General features: G+C 33.5%; 1 protein-coding gene and 1 long non-coding RNA gene across 2 annotated transcripts; both read left to right on the top strand.

The window, feature by feature from the left end:
• The first annotated feature begins 1,420 nt into the window (after nucleotides 1–1,420).
• On the top strand, nucleotides 1,421–4,462 carry LOC110719287. The gene is made up of 2 exons (XR_002511058.1): nucleotides 1,421–1,890; nucleotides 4,039–4,462. It is a non-coding gene; the product is annotated as an uncharacterized LOC110719287 (long non-coding RNA).
• A 12,663-nt stretch (nucleotides 4,463–17,125) lies between these two features.
• LOC110719590 (endoglucanase 20-like) lies at nucleotides 17,126–20,970 on the top strand. The gene is given in 9 exon segments (XM_021898556.1): nucleotides 17,126–17,411; nucleotides 17,841–18,053; nucleotides 18,702–18,902; nucleotides 19,016–19,093; nucleotides 19,226–19,378; nucleotides 19,845–19,953; nucleotides 20,068–20,234; nucleotides 20,444–20,517; nucleotides 20,519–20,970. Coding segments are annotated over 9 exon segments (1,557 nt in total). The 5' UTR covers nucleotides 17,126–17,162; the 3' UTR covers nucleotides 20,832–20,970.
• The last annotated feature ends 71 nt before the right edge of the window (nucleotides 20,971–21,041 follow it).

Raw genomic sequence — 21,041 nt, 5'->3', positions numbered from 1 at the left:
AGGAATGTTTTCTTTGCTTGTTGAAGATGGTATTTATATTAACAAGGGGAAAGAGGTAGTTGAAAGGTATTGGGAGGAAGGTAGACAAAGGTAGGTAACTGCGCAGCCTCATTTTTGCATGATGTAAAAGTTTTTGACCTGGCCTTATAGTACTTGTTAGGACTATGCTCGGAGATATATTAGATTTAATACTTGTATATAGTAAGTCATATACAAAATATACTAATTTATTAGAATATACGAAGATTAAAAAAAAAAAAACAAAAAAAATAAAGATTATGTTGAGATTATTTCAAAACATTTATACCTCATGCCTCTCGAGTGTAGTAGTGCGTGGTGATAGATCGATGAAAGAAGACAACTACTCCGTATTGTACATGTTATTATTTAGTATATATAATGGTTCTTTTTATTACTTATAAGGGTTGGGTAATGTAACTATTAATTTTAATATGAATGGTGGAATATAATTCATTTCTCGCCACTTATTTAGACTGATGATTTGATGTTAATGTTGCATGTGTAATTAGCATTATCTAAAGAATTGAAAGTCTAGAAATTTACTACACTTTGTAGAAGTCGACTAGTTTAATAAGTTCGATCCACAACGTTACATTATTGTTAAATATACGCGATAAAATTGGCATGGACAAGATTAAATTATATATAACGGCCAGTTGATCCTCTGTCCTTAACTCAATTTGAATATTAGTCTAGACGAATGGAGTAATAACATATGTGAAAAATTCATGTAAAAAGGGAATCAAGATTCAAAAGTGTTAAAAAACACGTGGGAAAGGTAGAGAAAAGAGGGAGCTTGTAGCATACAATAAAAAAGAGAAGTAGAGCCAACCATACACTACTTAATTTTGTTCAACTGCCTTAGCAAAGTATAGAGGGATTGTATGTGTGACACACAAACGTATCCCAGAATTTATCTGTCGTCAGCAACCAAACAAAACACAAGCTGCCGTATTTTATGATATTAAACTTATAATCTAAGAGGACTAGAAATTAAAATCCAAATATATATACTATATAATTTATAATTATGCTAGAGATTAATTTTTAAATGGATAATAATGGTATGTGGTTTCTGAATCAAATGACACGTGTTTTATTAATAATTAATTAAGATGACTTTTAAGCATTTAATTTGTTTTATAATGAGTTGTATATATACTTGTATACTTTGAAGAAGGATCGGAATTGGATAGAGTAGCTAATTTGCCAGTATATATTATTGACCATGCATTGAATTTTAATTTGTTTTTGTGTAGTAATTTGCTTGGTGGAATAATTCACCATGTGTATTGTATTAGCCACGTCTCACAATGAAATAACGAGACAAATATCACATTTTGAGCAATAAATCAGAATTTAGATATTTTATCTTATAGTTTGAACGTAACATTATCTACCGATATAATATAATCATAATGTGTTAAAGTCTTAGGGGTGATAATATAATCTGATATCCATGACATGGGATCAAATCCATTCAATTCAACATCATTCACTACATGTATGCATGTCCTTGCAACTCACTTTACATTAAAAAAAAAAAATTAATATATATATATATATATGTATGTATATGAGAACCCCAACTTAAGTGAGAATAAATCTAGACCTTTGAATTGAGGTGATTCATCTGACGGCTCTTATTCAACCTGCCCCATTAAGGGTAAATGGGTAATTTCACAATTTGAATGACTACCCTCAATCTTCTCAATTTTTATTTTCACTTTATCTCTCTTCATTACATTTTCTCTCTCCTCCTTCATATTCTCTTTGTTCCTGCGAATTCGTTTTTGGTACTCTCATTGTTGCATCGATCTTGCTTTAATCTTCTTCGCTCTTCATATACCTTGATTCTGGACAATTAAGGTATTTGAGTTTTCTTTCTGTGTTGTTATTTATTCAATTTGTTTTTAAGTTTATGAATTTTTTATTATATCGAGTATAAAATTATGGTTTTTGCTCATTTTTGCTCAGCGATTTATGATTTTGATTATTATCGTTGAGATATTTTTGGCGATTTTTGTTGACATTTCTCACGATTAGGTGTCTAATTTGGAGAATTTTTTTTTTATTTTGTGTAATTTTTATTTTGTGTAATTTTATTTAATTAGGGTTTTTTCTTCGTTTTTGGAATACTTACAATCTGCGATTTTGTAGTTCGCTTTTTGTTTTTTTTGATCAGTTATGGTTTTATTAATTATTGTTTGTGATTTTGTTTTTATTTCAATTGATTTTTTTTCTTGAATTGCTTTATTTGTTAATTTGTTGTATTGTATTTGTAAGCTATTTGATATGTCTTTGTGATACATACCTTTTGATCAATTTGTAGCCAACAATGGGGTATTTTTCAAATTAAAGCCTAATACTACTAGCAACTGCTGATGTCCACACCATTATATACTCTGTATGAAATAAAAGAACACATAATTTAACCCAAAAATCTCAAATTGCGATTCTAAATGAGAGCACTATGAGTATGAGCATTGTGTACAGAGTATCTGGGTGCACCATCGACATCCCTAACCTACTTCTTCTGCCAATCGCAAAGTGGTCTTGCGTGTAACTTCCTTTGAGCTTGTAATTGCCCCAAACTCATGTGCATAGAGTAGTAAACTTATTTTAATTGAAAAGAAAGAAGCTAAGTAATGATGGGTTGAAAGGTTATATGCTTATATGCTCAAATGACACTTAAATTCGAAGCACAGTTTTGTTCTTTAGAATATTGGCAAACAGTAACTTTTATTCAAATTTCAGTTTTGTCAAATGGCAACTTCAGATTGCATAGTTTGCCTTATAAGGAGAACTCTGTATCAAGAATCATTTTCGGCTACATTACCAATAAGAAATTACCATCCATGCATAGTTGCATAATAAGATGTTTTGGTCTTATTTGCTTATTCAATGATAATTTATCAGATGACCAAATTTTTATTTGCTTATCTGTTAATTGAGCAAATAAATATTGCTCATTTGTCAAATGAGCAGGCAATAATTTGCTCATTTTTCAAATGAGCAAGCAATTATTTGCTCATTTTTCAAATGAGCAAATTATTCTTTGCTCATTTGTCAAACAGTGAGTATATATGGGATATAGTGGCTTATGTTTCTGGTGTTGCCGTGCTGAGATAGCTACGCTAAGTAACTTAGCTGGATCCGACTACTAGTGTAACTTCTTTGTAGCTGGGAGTAATAAGATAAATCCCCTATCCTTGTTTTCTTCTCTTTGATGCGCAGAAGTCGGACCTAATTAGTGAAAAAGGACACAAGGTAATGAAGGTGAACCACTGGATGTTCTTGTCTGACTGTTCTAATTCTAGTATAAGTGATGAAAGGTCAGTACATTTAGTTTTGAATTTTCCTAGAGGGTGGTGGAAGGAAAATGTTTGTAAAATTCTAAGTTGAATCATCAAATTTTGTTGATAGTGGTTAGACTGTTCTGTGAATAGAAGGGGATGGTTGTCAAAGTAGTTGGCTTCTGGGAGAGGCTGATGATGGCCTAAACCTTCAATCTTACTTCCCTAGTCAACAATGGAAAGTTTGCTAATGCCAAAGTAGTTTAACCTTTCCCTTGTTGATTGCTTCCGCCTTTCATTAATTTTTATCCATTACACTGATGGTTTATACTTGTAGTAATTTTATTCATATGCTGTATGCAATTAGGTGACCCATCATTCATAATTTGTCATTTAAAGCTACTTGTTTTGTGTCCCATCTATTTAAAGCAGATTTTTTTTGGATTTATACTCATACAAGTTGTCATCTGGAAACACGACTTTTCTTTAGTATTGATGCGTTTTTCAAATGAGCAAATTATTCTTATTCTTTGCTCATTTTGTTAAATGAGCGAATTGTTCTTTGCTCATTTTTCCAAATGAGCAAAGAATAAAATGCTTTCTGCTAAGATGTTTTACATTATCTATTCTATTCTTCTGCTTCCTGCTTCACCCTCCTCCCTGCATTTATATTTTTTAAAATTTTCTTGTTGCTTTATTTTTTCTATTTTATTTCTTACAGGTGATAATCATAGAAAAAATTCGTGTGAAGTACACCCTGTCAATAATTTCAAGTGAAGTAAACACAATTCAGTCCGTTAAAGAAATTCCTCGGAAGAAGAAAAAGCAGAAAATAGTTTCTGTTAAGGCCGAAGAAGAAAAGGCTGAAAGAGCAAAGAAGAAAAGGTTGAAGAAAGCTACTTGTTAGTGAAACCTCAGTATTTTACTTGGTAGTGTTGATTTAGATACTTGGCGGTGTTGATTTGGCTTTCTAGGTTTAGGGAAGTAGAGAAAGAATGATTTTGTCAACCTGTAAGTAGTTTAGTAGTGTTGAATTGAATCGAAATTAGATACTTAGTTTGAATCGAAATTAGATCTTTGTTAGTCTTTGAATGATGTAAAAATGGTGGTTATATTTGAATCGAAATTGGATATTTTGTGGTGAATTTTGTGGTGGTTATATAAATCAAAATTGAATTTTTTTTAGTTTTTACTTCAAATACTTTGTCATTTATACCTAGCGTTTATTTGAAATATTTGCTCATTTGACAAATGAGAAACGAACTATTTGCCCATTTGACAAATGAGTAAAGAAATATTTGCTCATTTGTCAAGTAAGCAAATAATTGATTGCTCATTTCACAAATGAGCAAAGAAATGCTTGTTGATTTAATGAATGCTTAAAGAAATGTTTTCTCATTTGACAATCATTTGACAAATGAGCAACTAACTATTTGCTCATTTGACAAATGAGCAACTAAGTTTTTGCTCATTTGTTAAATTAGCAACTAAGTATTTGCTCATTTGACAAATGAGCAACTAACTATTTGCTCATTTGCTAAATGAGCAAAAAATTGATTGCTCATTTCCCAAATGATCAAAGAAATGTTTGCTTATTTTACAAATGAGTAACTAATTATTTTCTTATTTGACAAATGAGCAAACTAATGGTTGCTCATTTCACAAATGAGCAAAGAAATGCTTGCTGATTTAATGAATAATTAAAGAAGTGTTTGCTCATTTGACAAATGAGCAACTAACTCTTTTGCTCATTTGTACAAACTATATGTTCAAAAAATAATAACCAAAGATTCATTTGATTCAATGATAGAATCAATTGCTACAAGTTTATTCAATAGCTAATTTGCTCAACCTCATAACATTCCGATGACTAATGAAATCAATCTCATAATGAACAAGACAGTCCTACATGTTTAAGAAAAATTGATTGCTCATGTGAAATGAGAAAATAAGCAAATAATTGATTCTGTTAAGAAATATAAAATTAACAAAATTTCAACAAAATTAAAAACACAAAATTTCTATATGTTCGATAAATCATGAGGGAATGTGCTAAAAATATTAAATCTTATATCTATATAAAAGTATCATTACACTCTTTTTGGACAATTTCTAATATCAAGATGACTCAATTCACCACAACCTCTGCATAATCTCTTCTTTTTCTAGTTTTGTTCTACAACCTTTTCTTTTTCTCCCGTTAGCCTTTTTGCACTTCTACCTTTTATTTCAACATTTGACACATCAATCTCAGTCCCTTTCTTTTTTGAAGTCTCTTCATTTGATTCATGAACTCCAGTCCCTTTATTCTTTGAAATTTTTGGAGGTTTGACAATTATTTCAGTTGGCACACTAGCTCCAATCAATAGCTTAATGTCTTGTTCTTTGTTTTTTGCACTTCCAGCTGTTGTTTCATTATTTCTTGCAATCCTCTTAGCTTCCAAATCCTTCTTAATCCTTGAAGGGTGGCAGGAGCAGTTGAGGAGCGGTAGCAGGGGGGCAGATAAGATAAAAAAGGTATCAATTGTATTTGCTCTTTGACAAATGAGCAAATAATTATTATCTAGGAAGCACAACCCAACAAAACAAACTATCCTAGCAACAACAACAAGAACGCAACAATGATACTCAAAATTAAAATAAGAAAACAAGAACGATCATACCACAACAACAGAGCTTTGGAATTCGATAATAAATCAAAAGTAAATTCAAAACTAAACATGAACATGGAACACAACTTATTTTTCTTATTTTGCTTATTTGCTCATTTTAATATTTGCTCATTTTTTTTTTTGTATTAGCTCATTTTAAGTTTTTGCTCAATCTTCAAATTATGCCTACACATATCTTAATATTTTCTCTCTGCATCAGATCTAATGTCAAAACACATTAGAAGACAAACAGAAGAGCACATAAAGCCACAGACAGATATTAAATCCTCATTATGATCTCACAAAACAGAAAACTAGCACCAAAAGGAACTAAGGGTACCGCAACACCAGCTCCAATGCTCCATGGCATGAAGTTCAAAGAAAGAAGGGCAACCATATAGCACATCAAAATAGAGAGCATGTCAAGATAAAATGAGCAAAAAACAATAATTGTTAAATTACAATAGCAAAAACACCCGAGCAAAGCAAGAAATAACACAAAGTTTTGTGCATTAATTAATGATTGATATACAAAAATGATAGCAAAAACTAGATGATTTGAAAAGGAGTAAAACTTGATAATGCAACCCTTCACTATGATTTGCAAAACCCAGCATATGTAGCATTCAATTTAACCTGATGTATCAACATCCTAAACAACTAATCACAACAACACCGTAGCTAAAACCAAGCATTATCCAAAAAATTCATAAGATACACCCAATTTTTTTCCCTCTCTTGAAGAATGTGTATTGAATAAATCCTAACATTTGACTATTCCAAACATCAAGAACCAAAAATAATATAGTAACAATCAATACAACCATAAAAAAGGAACTAAAAGAAACAAAACATTCTCAATACCTCGTGTCAATTGCTTCGGACTACACTGTCAGTTGCTCATTTTAAGTTTATTTTGCTCATTTTAATTCTGTTTGCTCATGATAAATTTTCTAGGACATATTTAGGTTTGCTCATTTTCAAATTTTTTGCTCATTTTATAATTTTTTTAAGTTAAAATGATTAAGAACATTCAATTGGAAAAAATAAGAACATAAAAAGAGCATTCAATTGAAAATTTATATCGTTAATTTCAAATGATTTGACCAAAAATTACAAAATAAGAATATTCAATTGGAAATTTCACAACATGAATAACAAATTTTAAAGAAATTCAAAAGTAAATTCGAAAATTATTAGAACATGGAATTCGATAATAAATCAAAAGTAAATTCGAAAATCATCAGATTATTGAATTCGATAATTTCAACAAAAATTCAAAAGTAAATTCGAAAATTATCAGAACATGATTCGAAAATTATCAGAACAATAAATTCGAAAATTCTCCTAGAATATAATGATAAATATCAAATACTAAGATTAACATGCAATTCAATAAGATTAGACGACTGACATCATTGAATTTTAACAAAAATAATCCAAAATTGAAAATAATTAGAACTGAACAATTGGAAATTTTAACGAAAATAATCTAAAATTTAGAGAATGAACAAACCTCAATAATCGATGGAAATTGTGTACTTGTGAACAAGCTAAGAAGAGGAGAAAGAAATTGTCGAGGTTGAGTTTTTAATTATACGCCAATGATGAAGCTTCGTGGTGGAGAGAGAAGACAATTGAGCGTGGTGGAGAAAGACAATTAAGCGTGGTTTTTAGGAGGTTTATATCATTAATCTCAGCTGTTGGATTTAATACAATCTAACGGCTGAGATTTGTTCTCACATAAGGGATGAGTTCTCACATAGATGGTGGTTCTTACCGGATCCCGACCCTATATATATATATATATATATATATATATATATATATATATATGTGTGTGTGTGTGTGTGTGTACGTGCGTGTGTATCAATTAGCTAGCTTTGCAATGTTTTACTAGGCTTATCCATAAGTGGTGAGCTACCGCCTACCGGTGACAATTCTAAAAGATATATATTTGTTTGCCAATTCTGGGTTAACAAGTCTTTGATCTTAGGCAGCAATGAGCTAGTCTAAGAGCTAGGGCAATGAATCTCAGTTGACGGGACTTAGATTTGTAAGTCTTAAATTATCGTGAGTCTAATCAAACACGTGATGAACTCGTCTCACCCAAACTTTTACTTGTTAACCTATTGTGTTACATAATAGATAGATAACTCTTTAAAACTTTATTTATTCCCATTAGTATGTACCCTAGCTACTACCTATGTATGCTTAGTAAAATTACTGTAGTAAATCCATTTATACTTCAAATAATAATAAAATAAATCATCCCAAATAAGTGGTGTACGTCTATCCATAATATTATGAGCACCTTATTATCATGTCAAAATCAACTAAATCTTATCTTAGTTTGAGAATAACTTGTAAACATAAACCATATTGGATTGCCTATCTTGTCTCTAGTTGATCAAATCCAAATTGAGCTTCTTGATGAAGTTAATTGGAAAAATGCGTATAATTTGACCCAAAAGAATGTTTTAACAAGTTTGGCGACCAAGGAGAGTTAAATTAATTAGTTAAGCTTATCAGATGGTTAATTAAGGAACACGTTTTCTAGTTTTGTTGATTTAGGGGAATTTAAACCTATCAAATTGGATCAAGTTGTTTAGAAAATTGTTAGCATGGGCTAATTAGAATTGGTACGTAAGGAGTTTATAGGAACAAGAAATCGAAACAAGACTATTTAAGAAATGTATAACTTTAAATAATAGAAAAGGATTTTTTTTTATTGGTGTACAAGTTAGATACTACGATTATTGCATATCATGCTGCTCTCTTATGATACTTGAATCACAAGTATCTATTTCGTTAAATTTTGTTGTAGATTTTCTCAACTTCATTTATGAACAAAAATCTTTAAATTATATAGATGATTTAGTGACGTTGATGTGTTGTGTGCTAAATCTAGTTGTGTACGCAAGATTTGTTTTCAATTTTTTTTAGGCAAAATTAGCCTCAATAGCATCAACTATAGGTTGGGTGCAAAAAATAGCACAACCTTGATTAGGTGTACTCTACATCACAAACTATTAAGTTTGGTGCAGAAAATGCCATAAATGATATCGAAGACCGAAAATTCTACCGGAAAAGTATATTTTTAACCAATTTCACCCTTTTTAAAAATTTTCTCTCACCTATATAATTAATTTACTGTGCTAAGAACTTATTGCCCCCTTTATTATAATTCACCCATTAACCCCCCAATTAGTAAATATTAATCCTAAAATCCTTTGCAATCAACTGGCATAAGACATTCTTTAAATTGTACTTTGGTAAATTATGAAACTCGAATTCTACCTCTGTGTTGAATACATACATGTATTTGGTTACTTTTTTTTTTTTTTTTTTTTTTTTCATAATATTATGAAATTAGGGCATCCTTTGGTGTTATGATGATTAGTTGAAAATGATGTGTTGTTTGGATGAATTTGTAAAATTTGTGTCGTGAGATTTAGATTTATATGACACTAGAAAACTTTATTTTGCCAAACATAATGCATTTGTTGCAATTTATCATGAATGTCATTACAAAATAAGTTAAAGAAAAGTAATTAGAGAGCACGTGCTAGGTATCATAAAGTAACTAAATAAGTTAGGGAAAATTAAAAAAGGGTGAAAATTGGTAAAAAAAAATTAAAATAAAAATATACACTTTTTGATCTCATTTATGACATTTTCTGCACCAAACTTAATAATTTGTGATGTAGAGTGCACCCGATTAAGGTTGTGCTATTCTCTGCACCCAACCTATAGTTGGTGCTATTGAGACCAATTTTGCTTCTTCTTCTTCTTTTTTTTATTTATTTATTTTTAATTATTTTTTTTAACAACAGCAACTAAACGAGAACTACAATGAAAAGCTTAAAAAATTACCTCTACACAAACTCGCAATATTATGCGCTCTTGTTAACTGGTCCCTGCTTACTTTCCAAATCGTGCAAACGTCTAACAACGCACCTTCCTTTAATAAATCCCCAAAAGTCCAAAGAAGTCTGACTTCCCTTCGATTGGGATTCCGCAGCAGATTAATTAAAGCTAATGAATCTGTAAAAATTGTATTACGTTGATAGCCCTTCATTCTTGCCCATTTAATCGCTTTAAAGCAAGCAATTATTTCCGCATGAAGAGCTAAAAGGGTGTTACCAAAATCACCTCCTCCATCCATAAAGTGTATGGCATCAATAGAGTAAGCCTAACCAAAACCTGCATGTCCCGTTTCTTTTTTCCATGAGCCGTCAACCATAATAACCACCTCTATACCCCTATCTAAGGGAGTACTAGGGAGATCCACCATACTACCAATGTTGAACCTGCTAAAACCTGGTGGTGGTTCACCATTACTATCCACTTCGCGTGAGATGCCAGCAGCTCTCATGTCTGGCTTTAGAAAAATCGCAAGACTACTCATTGTAAGGTCATAGTTTCTGAAATAGTATGCCAGATAACACTCATTTCCGACGGAAAAAAACCCCTCGGAATCACCCTAAATTCCGTCGAAAACCCGTTTCCAACGGAATTCCGTCGGAACCGGTTGTCAGAAAACCTTTTGTAGGAAAAACGACCTTTTCCGACGGAATTTCGTCGGAATTTTTCCGTCGGAAGAGGCATTCCTGCACCGGAAAAGTCCGTTGGAAATTTTCGACGGATACTGTTCCGCCGAAATTTTCGTCGGAAAAGCCAATAAAAAAACAAAAAAAAAATCAGCTCCCACCACCCCCGCCACCAGCCCACACCACCAGCCACCAGCCCCCCTAACCCGTACCACCAACCCACACCACCCACCACCACCACGTCCAACCCCTTTTCCTACACCACCCACCACCACCACGTCCAACTGAAAAACCCACCCACCACCCTAAACCTAACCCGTATCCCCTCCCCACCACCCTAACCCTAACCCCTATCCTCTCCCAACCACCTAAATACCACCACCGAAACCACCACCCACCTCGCCAGATCTAAAAACCACCACCACCCACCTCGCCATTCCACACCCTCCCAAACCACCACTGAAACCACCCAAAAAAAAAATAAAAAAACCACAAAAAAAATACGAAGTAATTCGAAAAAAAACCCAGAAATTTCAAAACAAAACCCAGAATTTCAAAACAAAACCTAGAAATTCCAAAAAAAAACCCAGAATTTCAAAACAAAACCCAAAAATTTGGGCTTGTTCTTTGATGTTTCAAGCAAAACCCGAAACAAAATAAGAGAAAGAGAATAGACAACTTACCTTGAATTCCATCAAAACCCCTAAATTGGCTTGAATTTGGGTTTTAAAGGTCAAATTCGACCATGAAAACTCTAGATCTAGGTTCTCATGATCGAATTTGACATAAAAAACCTTATTTTGTTCTTTGATGTTTCATGCGTGAAGTGTTGCGAGGCATGAAGAGAATGAAGGAAGGAAAAGGAGAAGAGAGAGAAAGAGAGGGCGGAGGAGAGAGAAGGAGGGAGGAGAGGAAAGGAAAGAGGAGAGGAGTTCAGAGAGGAAGAGAAGAGGAAAGAGAAAGAGAAGAGAGGCGGAGAGAGAGAAGAGGAGAGGAGAGAAAAATGAGAACTGAAAGGGGAAGGGGGGTGTTCCGTTTTTTAGGTTGGTTTTTTTTTATTTATTTTTTATATAATTATATTCCGAAGGAATATTCCGTCGGAAATTTCCGTCGGAAAGCCCGTATATTCCGACGGATTTCTTACGGAATTAAAATCAGTCGGAATTTCTGATTTTTCCGACGGAAATACTTGTCCGTCGGAAATTGACCTATTTCTAGTAGTGTAACCCCCTTCATTCCTAAATACTCTCCCATTCCTTGTTAACCATAAGCTCCACAACACTCCCACAAAGGTATGTAATCTTTCACTTTGATTCCTATCCTCGCAATAAAAAAGCAGGATATATTGCTGAATCCATTGTCGCAAAGGAGTAGATCCATCAATTTCAGAGCTAATATGCAAAGGGCAAGTCTGCCATGCATATCTAGCAAATGACCAGAACCTAAAAAGGTGTTGCAAATCTTCTTCCATCATACCGCAAGAGTCACAAGCTCCCTCCAATTCCACCCTTTGTTTTATAAGGTTGGACTTAACAACCAACCCATTCATAACCAGCTTCCACAAGAACAAACTCCATTTTGGAGGGATATTCAATCTCCAAATTAGTTTGAAGAAAGAATAGTCTTGGTTAGTTACATGTTCCAAAGAAAAAACACTCATTAGAAAAGCATATCCAGTCTTAACAGTATAATTGCTTGTTGGGTGATTATTCCAAAATAACACATCCTTCTCATCAGTAACCGGCAATTCCATTTCCAGGATTTTCTTCGCAATGTTCCAATCAAAACGATCCCTAACTATTGCAGCATTCCATTGTATTGGGTTATCCAAGATGAGGTCTTTAACTCTTTCGAAACCAACCCCACATAGGAGAAGGTTAGACTTTAACTCCGGAATTGTACCTTATACCCACTTCATATTAGCAATCTTGACTCTCTTTCCATTACCTATCTTCTAGGCATACCCTTGAACTATCTTATCTCCCATGCTTCGCAGGCCTCTTCCCCCCCAAGAGACATTACCATGAATCTCAGGCATTGACCCCCCAATGCAAATCGAGCAAGTATGAATTGGCTCCAAGACACGAGCCACTAACAACTGTGGGTTACAGTGCATTCTAACAACCTGTTTAAATAATAAAGCCTTATTTAAACAAGCCATGGACCTAATACCAAGACCTCCCATACCCTTCGGGAGGTGTAGGGTGTCTCTTTTCACCCAATGCATGCCCTTGTCCCCTTTATTCGCCTAGAAGAAACGAGCTACCAGAGAATCAATCATATTTGTAATAGAAACATGCAGCTTGAAGCATTTCATTACATGTGAAGAAATACTAATCAACACGGTGTTGATCAACACTAATTTTTCCGATTGAGACAAATTTATAGCACTCTAGGAAACGATCCTCCTTGACACTTTATCAACCAAATACTGGAAGGCCCCCTTCTTTCCTGCAGAAAAGTCAATCGGCGCTCCTAAGTGCCTTTCCAAAAGAGGTACCTGACCAATGCTAAGTATATTTTTATACTCCTCAATTTCACCGGTTGAGGCAAGCTTACTAAACTTCACAAAAGACTTGTCCAGGTTCAACTACTGACTCGAAACATCACCAACTCTATGAAAAATATTAACCACACTCCTACAAGACTCTTTTGTAGCCTGAAAAAAGACCATAGCATCATCTGCAAAAAATAAGTGTGAAATCGGTGGTGATCTCCTTGTCACACGTAACCCCTTGATTTGTTTAACATTCTCCGTCATGGAGAGCATGCGTGACAAAATATCCATACAGAATAGAAACAAATAAGGGGATAAGGGGTCCCCATGCCTCAACCCACACGAAGGTTTAAAAACCTCAGAAACCCGACCATTAATTAGTGTCTTATAAGAACCCGTAGACACACACTGTTGAACCCAAAGTGGAGGAAACTCATACACCTGTAGAACCTTTAGAAGGAACAACCAGTTCACTCGATCATAAGCTTTGGACATATCCAATTTGATAACTGCTTTGGCAGAGGCCCCATTACTAGTATTGATCAGGTGTAAGAGTTCATGGCTCAATTGGATGTTATTCTCCACATATCTTCCCGGCACAAAAACATGTTGAAACTCAGTAATGAGATCCAGGAGTAGAGTCTTCATCCTATTTACAAGGCATTATGCATTTGTAAATTGTGTTACACAAACTAATAGGCCGAAACTGTGACGCCAACTCTGCTATATCCACTTTTGGAATCATAACCAACAGAGAAGCATTGAACTCCTTTAACAAGTAACCCGTAGAGAAGAAAGATTGTACCGATTCAAGCACAGAAGGACCGACCGTATCCCAGTGTTGATGAAAAAACTCTGCTATAAATCCGTCCAGCCCTGGCGCCTTTAGATTGTGAATTGAAAACATCACCTTTCGGATTTCTTGAAAAGTAAAAGGTCGAATTAAATCAGCAGCATCCGATTCTAAAATTTTTAATTTGGCAAATCTAGTTCACGTAGAACTAAATCTATCCTCTCTTCTCGATTATCCGAGACTGGCCTTGGCAGGGTATCATGGATTAGCACCTCTAAATTTTTTGACCAGTGATCCAGTCATCCTCTCCCTTCCTCAAAGTAACAATTTCTCTTCTCTTTTGCCCTTGCTTAACCCTATTATACATCATAGTCGAAGAACAATCCCCTTCCTTAATCCATTTTTTTTTCATACGTTGTTGCCAATATTGAAATTCCATGGTACTCTTCGAAATCCGATCATTAATTGCTTGCACATATTCAGTCCCCTCTTGCAAAGTACTAATATTTGCACCTTGATCCTGCAACTCTCTCGTGTATTTCCTCCAATTTATGCCCCAAATCTTTTTGTTATTCAAGCACCATTGTTGTATCTTGCCTTTTTTTTTTTTTTTTTTTTTTTTTTTTTTTTTTTTTTAAGGTATGTTAGCTATCATTTTTTTTTATTTTTTTTAAAGTCTTATTCTTGTCTCCAAATAAATTTACGAGGCCGAGCACAAGCCTATGTCAGAGAAAAATCTTACCAATATAACTTTGGTAGGATTCCATTCTAAGTACCAATTGAAGATAAGTGGACTAGTGAAGTAACAATCATTCTCCCTTTTAATAAAAACTCTTTTTAGAGGTGTCAAAAATAGGCCAACGAACCTGAAAATGAACCGATTCAAATTTTACATTGTTTGAATATAATAATTTAGCATAACTTAAACTCAAAATAGACCCAACTGACCCGACTTGACTTAACTAACCTAACCCAATTACCAAATTGACATCTCTAATACTCTTTTTTTTTTTTTTTTACTTAATTTATTGTGAGACAACTAGCTTAGTCTCGACCGGTCGACCCACACATATCCTAACAATTTTCTAACAGTCTATATGTATGATATGGTAAAATATGTTTGTATTTAATAAATTTTATGTATATATGATAGACATTGTTGATCTTCCACTACTTCACGTACTTTACTAATAATTTGGGCCATAAACATTTTACGAAGTACTCTGTATACTAGTAACAAATATGTTTGGCGAGAATAGAAACTCATCTTGAGATTAAACTTAACTATGTGGTCACAGATTCGAGCTCACAAATTGGAGCCCAAGTCCGTCCACTATATAATATCTTCATATTTAAGGGTAGGGTTCTTCTCCTAAAAATAAAAAATATTCTAGTACGAGTATATTGTCAGAAGTAAGGGTCTAATTGAAATTTAATATTTATCAAATTGTAGATATCACATCCAATATCATCAATATCTACGAATAAAAAAATCACTTAATTTGAAGAAAATAATTTATATACGATAATATTTCTTCTTGGTCTATGCGACTATGCATGATGTATGTATATGAGAAAATAAACGTACTTCTACAAATAAACTCACACTCTCATTTTCAAGTTTTTCGACACAATAATGTTATTTTGATTATTAATACCTTTGATTATCTGTTAATAAAATTAGAAAGTTAAAATTAAATTTTGAATATACACATTAAAATTGGTTGATCCAACAAAATTTTATAAATAATAAAAATCAAATTACCATGATTTTTCGTCAAAATTAGTACTCAATCGAGCTTAGTATATATAAATATAACTAGTGCAAAAGTTGAAATTATTGCCATTAATTTGGAACGAAAGATGTATATTATGCATCATCGATCGATTTTCTTTTGGGCATGCCCTGCACCATATCCTATAAACCTAGTCCTTCATATTATCACCAAACCAGCAGAATGTAACGTGAGAGTTTCCATACAACCACATGCATCGCTGACATCTCCTAGTCTCTTATCTTCAATTATTCCTATATTGAAGGAATGATTATTGAATTTTTCTACTGATAAACTAAATTGTGCATAAATTGTACGTAATTAAGTAAGAAAAAGATAATGTATGGGATTATATTGCATGCAAAAGGATAAGCAAAAGATATCAAATCATCAATCTATTTGTATGCAAATGCCACATCTTAGCAAAAAATTGTTTGCTAAAGAGTCTTACTTTTAAAAGAGCTATAATCAAATCTTACCACTTTCATCGATTAATTATTTTCCTTCAGTCTAAAAAAAAAAAAAGGAAAGGGAAACCTTGATCGAAATTAATAATGGCGTAAAAAGATAAGATAACATTTTCCCCATTGATCATCAAGTTGAACGGTACATGTTAAATAGAGGGATAGATAGGTTAAATTTGTAGAGTATAAAATCTCAATACTTTTATTAGCTAGTAATGATAGCCCTCATAATTAACACTTCTGGAGTATCTGGACTATCATGCACTTATAAGAGCACTATGCACTCATGAGTTCATAATTACAGGCTAGAGTGAACATGCAACTATAGCAATTGTACAATGCGAGTGCCTAGTAGTAATGTATTGAGGTGTAATTTAACCAATTGAAGGTCGTGGTGATCGTCGAAACTTACTTCTTAAAAAAAAATGTGTTTAGGGATTCATAAAAAAACTGTATTTTTTCAAGCTTGTCGGATCGGACCATCATTCCAGATCACTGTTGATCACCTCTAAATTGAATTGGACATGCAATATATTTGTAGTAAATATGTTTACTATGTACAATTGTGCGTCATTGATAATGATCGTACTCAATTCATTGGAAATTAAATAAAAAGCATGGAGCACCATACGCGGTGCATGCATGGAAATTATAACAGTTAATTTAAGCCAATAAGGTCAAAAATCTAACTCAATATTCAACTTAACAATGCTTTATTAATTTTTATTCAACTATTTTGTTAGGTACATACCATACTGGCCTAATTAATAACATGTTTGATATAGCGACAGATCGAGAGCAATAATCTTAGTGTGACTTAAAAAGTTTCCATTTCCCAAATCCTTACGTTATGTTCACATATTTTATGACTTCACCATTTCATAATTATTTAACGACTTTGGGGGTAAAACCGAAAAAGTCTATCTTTACATACACCTTTGAAAAATAAAATTAAAGACAAATTAATTAAAGATGGACTTACATGGTACGTGGAATAATCATGCATGGTATGGTCCTAGTCCTATAAATATATGTTGCCAACGGAATATGGGTGAAAGTACTTGTAAGAACTACACACAATAATATAATATACTCATCAAATACAAGAGTTTATGGCTAATAAGTTTATGATGATGAGGCTAATGATAATTATAACAATCTTTTGCACCTTCTTTGGTTGTGTAGAGCTAGTTAAGGGGCAAAATGATGATAAGGTGTGCAATCAAGCTAATTCTAATTACAAAGATGCCTTAGGCAAAGCAATCTTATTCTTTGAAGGACAACGCTCGGGTAAGTTGCCGGCGAGCCAAAGAGTCAAGTGGAGAGGTGATTCTGCCCTAAATGATGGCAAGCCTGATAACGTAAGTTATATACATACATACTTGTGTAGTACATCCTGCCCACCTCATTTTGGTTTGGTAAATGACTTCGTAGACGGGAAGCTAGGATTAGTTTAAGTAAATAAAGTATAAAATAATAACAAGATTAAAATAAGCATGATAATTGAAATTAAATTACAAATTAGTCGACATAGTAAATGATTAGAGCTTTATGAAACATAAAAACATATAATGTTGTCACAATAATAAATCTTGTACTTTAGTTTATACTCATGACCCGTACATATGAGAGGTAAGGAAATCAAAACATTAGCCCCCAATATCATGACGTACATTTGTTGTTACGTCAATATGTCCTATATATACTTTTATCCATGTATTTGGGTGTAGCTCATAAAACATTAATCCTTGAAGCTAATTCTAATTCTTGTTTTATGAATAAAATGGCAGGTGAGCTTGGTTGGAGGATACTATGATGCAGGAGATAATGTTAAATTTGGGTGGCCAATGTCATTTACAACAACCTTATTAAGTTGGGCAGCAATTGAGCATAACTCTGAAATTTCTTCAGCCAAACAGCTTGATTACCTTCGCCAAGCCATTCGTTGGGGATCCGATTTTATCTTGAAATCGCACACCTCTTCTACCACCCTCTACACACAGGCATGTTTGCTAATAATTTAATTAATTATGTATATATTGTTGGTCTAAATGAAATTAGATTTAATTAATTAACTAGTACTATGTATGATCCTAGCTAGCTACCACTAAATTTTATTTAGCTAAATCATCTTCATCACTTTCAATAGCTTTTGATAATAAGTTGGGTTGTATGCCATGCGACTTATGCTTAAGGAATATGACTATACGAGTAGTTGTTAGAGACCACGCCTCCACAACCCTACTGTTGAACAAAAGTACATAATCGTTACGTTGCAGGCTTACAGTAGTTTTAGTTGTTGTAGTAGCGGTTAGATGTTAGCAAAAGTACATAATCGTTACGTAACAGACTTACAAAGTTTTAGTTGTTGTAGTTGCTGTTAGATGTTAAGAGTATATCAACCTACAAAATTTTTCAACAAACACTGCGGAGGCACGTAATTTAAGAAGTGTGATAAGGAGTGAAAACACGTACCTTAAAGTTAGTGTTGTCATATTGAATCTTCCCCAAAAGAAAATTTTGGCATGGCGTGGAACAGAAGAAGTGTATCATGGAATATAATTCCAAATTACATAAGCTTTAATTTATTAATTATAATACTGCAATTATTTATATCTGTTTAATATTTTTGAAGTGATGAAATTAAGCAGGTAGGAGATGGAGACGCAGATCATGCATGCTGGGAACGCCCAGAAGACATGGACACACCAAGAACACTCTACAAGATCACGTCTTCATCCCCCGGAACAGAAGCCGCCGCTGATGCCTCTGCTGCCTTAGCAGCTGCATCAATTGTGTTCAAAGGGGTTGATTCCACCTATTCTTCTAATCTTTTGAAACATGCACAAACTGTAAGAAACGCCTCAAATTGCAAAAATTGAAGTAAGATATATATACTGCTAATACGACGAAGTACTCGTAGTAATTAAGTTGTACACACGTACGTATGTTTGTTGGTTTGCAGCTCTTTGACTTTGCAGACAAGTACAGAGGATCATATTCAGCTTCTTGCCCTTTTTATTGCTCTTATTCCGGTTATCAGGTAAATTGTACGAAGTAATACCTTATTATAAATACATTTGTAACCAATTAAGTATGTCTATACATGCTACATGGAATATACTATATGCTAATTTCAACGTAACATTGATAATATCTTATAAAATTTGTGTAGGATGAACTTCTATGGGCTGCAGCATGGCTCTATAAGGCAAGTGGTAGCAACAAATACTTGAACTATGTTTCGAGCAATAAAGGATGGAGTCAGGATGTTTCGGAATTCAGTTGGGATAACAAGTATGCCGGGGTTCAAATTTTGCTAGCCAAGGTACCAGCAACTTTTAATTAAATTACTCAGTGGTCATGAAAAGGGCCTAATCCCAGGTTAATTAAAAAAATATGGACTATACATTCATATAAACTATTAAAGTATGACTTCTCAATAAAATTACAACAATGACAATATGTTCATATAACGATGCAGCATATTGTGTACAATATTTTCAGCCTTATACCAATTAACCTTAAAGGCTTAATAAGTGTTACAAAGGCTTATTAATTTAAGTGTCTTTTGAGTATATCATCATGTATTGAGGAATAAGAGATTCTAGGATAGTTGAGTCGATATAAACTTCGATCTCACGTTCTTCACTCGAGGCAGAGGTTTTAGTCTCATGGGGTATGTACACGGTGAGGCCGGGTTTGTTATATTAGATAGGTGGCCGGCCTAGCATGAGGCACATGTACGTGTATGTACCAGATTGAAAATACACCAAGGCTCATTATTGTTTCAGGAATTTTTGGCGGGCAACAAAATGCTGAGTGATTATAAAAGTAAAGCAGACTCATTCGTATGTTCAATTGTGCCTGAAAGTGGTTCTGCCCAGTTTCAAACAACTCCTGGTATGTACCAATATACTAGCGCTGTACTTAAACTTCTATTTTCTAATCATTATGCAATAATTTTTGTTTGATTTGATTTATTTCTTCTTTGATTTCTGGATTTATATTTATCAGGAGGACTTCTATTTATTAGGGATGCAGCAAATTTGCAATACGTGACAAGTGCATCAATGATCATCTCAATCTATACTAAAGCTCTAAAAAAGGCGAATATTTCTGGTGTCAAATGTGGCTCAGCTAATCTAGCTCTTTCGAAACTTACAGCTTTCACAAAATCACAGGTTCGCTTTCTATTTCCTTAATTATATGTGACATAAAGGTTTTGCACAACTTTTCAGGAGATACTGTATTTAGTTATTGTATTGGTATTTAAAACTGACAAGTAATGGTACATTGTTATGTTGATTTAAAAACTATCATAATGCTTGCTTTGACATTTAAAATAACAATTATATGAGGTAACGTGCTCCTCGTGTCCCTTTTGTTGTAGGTGGATTATATTCTAGGAAATAATCCTAAGAAAATGTCCTACATGGTGGGTTTTGGAAGCAAGTTCCCAACAAGTGCACCACAGAGGTGCCTCAATCCCATCCATTATGGCCCAACCAGCTAAGGTAGGTTGCAACCAGGGCTACTCGAATTGGTACAACAGTAACAAACCGAACCCTAATGTCCATGTTGGAGCCGTCGTTGGAGGACCCGATGCAAATGATCAGTTCAAGGATGTAAGATCAGACCACACCCATTCAGAGCCCACTACTTACCTAAATGCTGCTTTTATAGGTTCAATAGCGCCTTTGCTCTCCGGTGATCATTCAGCAGAATGTTTGAACTTGAGGAAGACTAATGGGACCTTAGATGTGGCCGAGACAATGTAATATATATATAATCGTAGATCATTTTAATATAAATGAATTGGTCATCAAGGATGTACTAGTATAAATAGTATAGCATGCATGGATGACTGCAAAAAATGTAAGGATACAAGCTAAGATAAGATTATTCTATTAGCATATTGTATACATGTAAAATGTTACAATAGGGGCATGGATGATTGTAAAAATACTATTTATATACTAGTATAAGTA

This window comes from Chenopodium quinoa, unplaced genomic scaffold (assembly GCF_001683475.1).
Source record: "Chenopodium quinoa cultivar QQ74 unplaced genomic scaffold, ASM168347v1, whole genome shotgun sequence".
Lineage (NCBI taxonomy): Eukaryota > Viridiplantae > Streptophyta > Magnoliopsida > Caryophyllales > Amaranthaceae > Chenopodium > Chenopodium quinoa.
This window is presented reverse-complemented; position numbering and strand designations above follow the sequence as displayed.